This window comes from Ochotona curzoniae, unplaced genomic scaffold (genome assembly GCF_017591425.1).
Source record: "Ochotona curzoniae isolate NIBS_2020 unplaced genomic scaffold, NIBS_Ocur_1.0 contig_1, whole genome shotgun sequence".
Taxonomy (NCBI): Eukaryota; Metazoa; Chordata; class Mammalia; order Lagomorpha; family Ochotonidae; genus Ochotona; species Ochotona curzoniae.
This window is the reverse complement of record NW_024464918.1, coordinates 46,264,274-46,270,632: the sequence shown is the minus strand read 5'-3', so window position 1 is coordinate 46,270,632 and position 6,359 is coordinate 46,264,274. Positions and strand designations below refer to the sequence as shown.

General features: G+C 52.9%; 1 protein-coding gene across 1 annotated transcript; it reads left to right on the top strand.

Moving 5' to 3' along the window:
• Positions 1-3,730: 3,730 nt before the first annotated feature.
• On the top strand, positions 3,731-4,690 carry LOC121152737 (olfactory receptor 2T6). The gene has a single exon (XM_040974924.1). The coding sequence runs from the start codon at positions 3,731-3,733 to the stop codon at positions 4,688-4,690; it is 960 nt and encodes a 319-aa protein (XP_040830858.1).
• Positions 4,691-6,359: the final 1,669 nt, after the last annotated feature.

Here is a 6,359-nt window from a genome sequence, read left to right as displayed (position 1 = left end):
CAGATCTATTGCTGGGAATTTTAAAAAATCTTATGTGATTTTGCAATCATGTTATTGATAAACACGTATACTTGAACTGAATTGCATGCTTACTTTGGGTCCTGTTACAGCTTCTCTGGATTCCCAGTCTTGATTTGGTTTCAGCCACACAGGCAGGGGGCATATTTTGGTGTCTGTCAGCCATCACGTATCTCAGCATGACTTCCTGTTTGGTTTACACGCTGCTGACCCTGCAGTGGAGCTAAGAGCATCAGCAGTCACTGCTGCTGCACGCTGAGCTGTGACAGACACTGGGCTAGGGAGATGCCTGGAAACCTGTGCCCCTCAGGTTGTCACAGAAAAAACAGGCAAACTGATGCCCAGGAAACATGAAGGGTCATGCCTGCGGTCACACGTTTGGGTGTGGAAATCAAAGCCAAGCACATTCTGATTCTAGAGTCCTTGCCTTTAAATCCAGTGTTACATCTTGGATATAAAGATCTGGCCACAGCTACTCAGATTTTGCCATGGCCGAGAAGCCTGGAGAAGTCTGACCTCTTTTCTGCAGCTGGCTCCGTTTCTCTTCCTTTTATACAAGCTGATGGATGTGCTTGCCTCACGAGTCTTGCCAGGATATGCAGGCGTGTGCCATTTTAGTCAGGGAAACATCTTCCTACAGTTTTCTTGTTCCTCTAACAACATTTTGTCTTGTTCTTTATGATTTTTTTCAGCTTGTGGAATCATTCTTTTCAGAATTAGTGACTATTTCTCTCTGTTTTGCTTCTGTATTCTCATGGCTCCACGTCTGTCACTGCTTCTCAGCGTTGAGTGTCCGTCTCTGCATTGCTGGAGAGCTGCTCGTCTTCTCACGGCATCAGCACTCTTGCTGCCGTCTTCATCCTTTGCTGCTTTAGTGGCCACAGGTGAATGTTGCCCAGCTGGGGAGTCTGGCTCTCCCGTCAGCACCACAGACTTTCTGCTCCCCTTGGCTGTGCTGGGTCATTCTACTCTCCAGTCACTGTTAGGAACCACAGATATCGTAACTCCTGCATCTGGGGGTGGGGGGCACCATTGTGGACACACAGGAGCAGACTAGCCCCCGTCCCCTCCCTCATTGCCCTTCCAGCCCTGGAGGCAGGTCAGAGAGAACGTGGCCCTTGGTCTGCATGCTTCCCACCCCCTGTGGGGTAAGCGATCCCCCCCCCCGGCACCTGCTCACTGGCCTATCTGCAAAGCCTTCTCCTCTTCTGCATGAAACCAGCTCGTGGCCAGGGAGGAAGAGCTGTCCGCAGAAGACCCTGCCCCAGCCCAGGAACTGCCCAGGCCCCTCGCATCTCTGAAGGCCAAAGGTGGGGGGGTCAATGTTCTTTCCATCTAAGAACTAGTTGGTATCTGTCTGCTCCACGGTCCAGCAGCCTCAGCCTCAGTGCTGACGAGGGCTGGGTATTTTCCTGCGGCTTCACAGGCACGTGCGGAGGCATTTGCCACAGGCTGCCCTGGAACACGTGTAGGTAGCTGAGCTCCTGGTAGGCCCTGGTCACCCTACAGCAACAGTCTTGCTGCTCAGGTCTGACCCTTAGATTAACACTGAACAGTGACTGCCCTGGTCCTGGAACACGTGTTCCCAGAAACTTGCCTGTCTCGCATCTCTCACCTCTTACGGACTCTTCCCACTAATGAGGATTATTTGTATGACTGGGAAGAACATCCTGAGACTTTATTTCCTTGATAGCTCAGAAGACAACAGCAGGAGCAGTTGTTCCCAACCCCTGGAACCCCCAGGTCCACCAGCAAGGTGTGCTGCTCATCATGTGTGCTGTGGACTGGCTCTCAGGGCGTGGCCCTAGGAGAAACGGGTGACAGTCCCCCTACTGTGTTAGTCCTCCACTCCCCTGCAGCCTGTACTCATTGATCACACTCACACATCGCCTCTCCTATCCTTCTCCACTCCGGTAACCTCTGCTCTACTGCCCGTTCCTACGAGATCAATCGGTTTAGATCCCACAGATCAATGAGATCATACAGTGTTTGTCTTTCTGTGTCTGGTTTATGCCATTTAAAATAGTCTGGGTTCACCTGTACTGCAGTGAGTGGCAATTTTATTATTCTGTAATGCTTGGTATTCCATCTTATATTCCTTCCAAATTTCTGTATCCTTCCACTATGTGCAGCCCACAGACAACATACTGTCTGTATTGACTGCTGTGAATACATTGCAGCAGACACGGGAGGGCAGGGGCAGGGGCTCTCTGTTGTCCTGGTTTCTTTGAGTTCACACAATGGTTGGATGACTATATTAGATGGAGAGTCTGCTTTTGATTTTTCTGGAATCTCTTCATTGTCCTGCATAATGGCTGGGCTGGTTTGGTTTGCACTCCCACCTGCAGTGGACAAGCAGTCACCCTTCTCTGTTCTGTGACAAGAGTTTTATCTTTTGCCTTTCTGAGTGTAGCCACTGGAGGTAGGGGCAGGAACCTCACTGAGATATTCATTTTTATCTGCCTGGTAACTAGTAATGTGGAACACTTTTCAAAATAAATAAATAAATTGCAAAAACAGAACAGCACACACACAGAGGAAGAGGGAGAGAGAGAGAGAGAGAGAGAGAGAGAGAGAGAATCTTCCCTCTAATGGTTCACTCCCTGAATGGCTGTAATAGCCATTGCTGGTTCAGGCTTAACCCAGGAGCCCAGAATCCCATCTGAGTCTCCCACATCATGGGTAGCAGGTGCACAAGTCCTGGAATTCTCATCCACCTCTTTCCCAAGAGCATTAGCAGGGAACTAGATGGGAGTCAGAGCAACCAGGACTCGGCAATCTAATATGGGATGCTGGGGCCACAGGCACCAAGTAGCAGCTTAATTCTATGGACCCTACAGGCCAGCCCTTGTGTGTCTAATTTGTTGTTTGGTTACTGCATTTCTCCCAAGTCTCGTGACAAGTATTTTGTTTATTCCTTCACCTAGCACAGCATCCCACGCCTTAGGATACACAGTATGACTCTTTGTGAGTAAATGTCATGTATGTGAACCAATGAGAAACTAACAATGAATGAAGGAATCCCAAACGTGGTGGGTGATCAGCAGGTAACATGGTCACATCAAGCACTTCGCTGTCTGCAATGTAATGATTATTCATGGTTGAGAACAATGTTAAAATTGTTGCTGAAACCTTCAGTCATTTATTTTTAGTAAATTGGGGGGTGGGAGCTTTGGTACAGGGGTTAAGACATCCCAAGTCAGAGTGCATGAGTTCAAGTCCCAGCCTGCTGATCACACACCCTCAGAAGCAGCAAGGGACAGTCCCCATCCTTGGGTGCAAGACACTCACGTGGGAGGCCTGATGGAGTACTAGTCTCCTAGCTCTAGCAGTTTGGGAAGTGAGCCAGTGAATAAGGTCTGTACAACTCTTTCCCTCCCTCCACAAAATAACAATAAATCATAAAGTTTCCAAATAAGTAAAGAAATAAATTATTTGAACAAATCAGTGCATAGAGCCCACTCCCATCCTGAGTCAGAGTTGTCAAGCCTCCTCCCACTCTCACACCAAGGGTGCATCACTTAGAGTCATCTGTAACTGAAGAGGCAGCCAGGACACAGGCTGCACACCATCACCAACATGCTGGGTGCCAGGCAAGGGGCCGTGTCAGCATGCCGATGCCTGCACAGACACTTAACAGTCCATGGTGTCTTTCTCAGTTTCTCTTAACCCTGTGCTTCTCCTTTTCTGCCTCCAGCTCTGTCTCAGCACCATGGTCAAGGGCAACAGGACCTTCTTGGGGGACTTCATCCTGGCAGGGCTCTTTCCCCAGGGCGGCACAGCAGGGCTGCTGTTCATTGTTATCTGTGCAGTCTTCTTCACAGCCATGCTGGCTAACGGCATCATGGTCTTCCTGATCCACATGGACACCCAGCTGCACACGCCCATGTACTTCCTCCTCAGCCACCTGTCCCTCATCGACATGATGTACATCTCCACCATTGTGCCCAAAATGTTAGTCAACTATCTGCAGGGCCATGGCACCATCTCCTTTGTGGGGTGTACCGCTCAGTTCTTCCTCTACATGGGCTTTGTGGGCGCCGAGTTCTTCCTGCTGGGTCTCATGGCCTATGACCGCTACGTGGCCATCTGCAACCCACTGCGGTACCCAGTGCTCATGAGCCGCCGCGTCTGCTGGCTCATCCTGGCCAGCTCGTGGTCTGGCGGGGCCCTGGACAGCTTTCTCCTCACACCCCTGACTATGAGGCTCCCATTCTGTGCATCACACAGGATCAACCACTTCTTCTGTGAGGCACCCACCATGCTGAGACTGGCCTGCGGGAACAAAGCTGCCTACGAGAGGGTCATGTATGTCTGCTGCGTCACGATGCTGCTGCTTCCCTTCTCCGTGGTGGTGGTGTCCTACGCCCAGATCCTGGCCACCGTGCACCGGATGAGGTCAGCAGAGGGAAAGAGGAAGGCCTTCGCCACCTGTGCCTCACACATGGTGGTGGTGACGCTGTTCTATGGGGCCGCCCTTTACACCTACATGCTGCCCCCGTCTTACCACACTCCGGCCCAGGACAAGGTCTTCTCCGCCTTCTACACCATCCTCACCCCCTTGTTAAACCCCCTCATCTACAGCCTGCGCAACAGGGACGTGGCAGGGGCCTGGAAGAGAGTCTTGGCAAGACGTCGAGGGGTATGTGGTGTCTCCAAGAAGGAATTCTAGATCTTACACTCCACGCATGTGCCACAGCCTTTGTGTCAGAGGGGCACAGCTGGGCTTCCATCTTGGCACATTTGAGCTACACCAGACCTCCACACACGCTGGGTGGCTTTATTCATTCTTGGTTTCCACTAGTTCCAGCTCTCATCCCAGCTCTGGCTGCATTCATGGCTGTTCATGTTTCACATTCAGCCCATCCTCAGTGTCCTCATTTGTACTGTGACTTGGATTCTGTTGCTTAAACCACCATTAATGGGTCCCACGGAGTGTCTAGGGCCATCCGCACGTGAATGACATTTGAAAGCGCCTGAGGTGCTGTCAGACCTCAGAGGCGCAGGCCGTCTGGCCTGGCAATCAGGACAAGGATGAAGGCGCCATGTGCCAGCCTGTGTCAGCATCTCCCTGCCCCTGCCTCCACTCTCCTGCCAATGCAGTCCTGAGAGAAAGCTGTGGTGGACCTGGAGTTCTTGTCTCTGCCACCCATGCAAGAGACCAAGAAGCTCTTGGCCTTGGGCAGGGCTGTGGGGATCTGAGGACTTAACAGATGGCATTCTCTGTCTCTGTGCCTTGAAGAATAAAGAGCAAAACGGAACGAAAACCAACAATAGACGTCCGGGGAAGTACCCACATCAGGATGCTGTCCACGTGTCCCTGCCCTCCGGCACCCTCACCCGCCCACGTGTCCCTGCCCTCCAGCACCCTCACCCGCCCACGTGTGTCCATGCCCTCTGGCACCCTCACCTGTCCACGTGTCCCTGCCCTCCGGCACCCTCACCTGTCCACGTGTGTCCCTGCCCTCTGGCACCCTCACCCGCCCACGTGAGTCCATGCCCTCCGGCACCCTCACCCACCCACGTGAGTCCATGCCCTCCGGCACCCTCACCCGCCCACGTGTGTCCATGCCCTCCGGCACCCTCACCCGTCCACGTGTCCCTGCCCTCTGGCACCCTCACCTGTCCACGTGTGTCCATGCCCTCCGGCACCCTCACCCGCCCACGTGTGTTTGTGGGCAACACAAGCAGAGCCCAAGTACTCAGCTCACTTACAGTCCATCGAGGGAATTGAGGAGACAGGAAAGCACTTAAATGTCCCTTCACACAATAGTGTGGTAGCAGGCGTGCAGCTGGGCAGATCTGTATGTGGGGCCCAATGGGCCATCCTTGGGGGCATTCCTAATACTGAGGCACACATCATGTCAACCAAAACGTGTGTGGTGACAGGCAAAAAAAGTGGTGGTGCATCACATCGTATTAATCCAGCAGAGGCAGATGTGCCAATGCTGCTGACAAGAACAGGTGCGTCTCTACAAGGTGCCGCTCTGGAAAGCAAATCATGGAGAGCACAGCCCAGAAATGGCCTGTGTGGGGGTGGAGCATGTGGGGCAGGGACCAGGGCCTGCAGTTCCTGGGATGGAGGCAGGGGATGGGTGGATGTAGCACGTGGGGCCTGGGCAAGGAGTGCCTATGTGTGTGGAGTGGGGGATAGCATGTGGGGCCGGGAGCCCTGTGTGTGTGTTGGGGCAAGGGGCAGCGTGTGGGGCCGGGAGCCCTGTGTGTGTGTTGGGGCAAGGGGCAGCGTGTGGAGCCATGTCTGGGAGCTCCTGGGTTTCTCTTTCCTCAAGTAAATGCTGATCATGCACCCAGTGCTCAGCTCCAGAAAATGCACCAAGGTC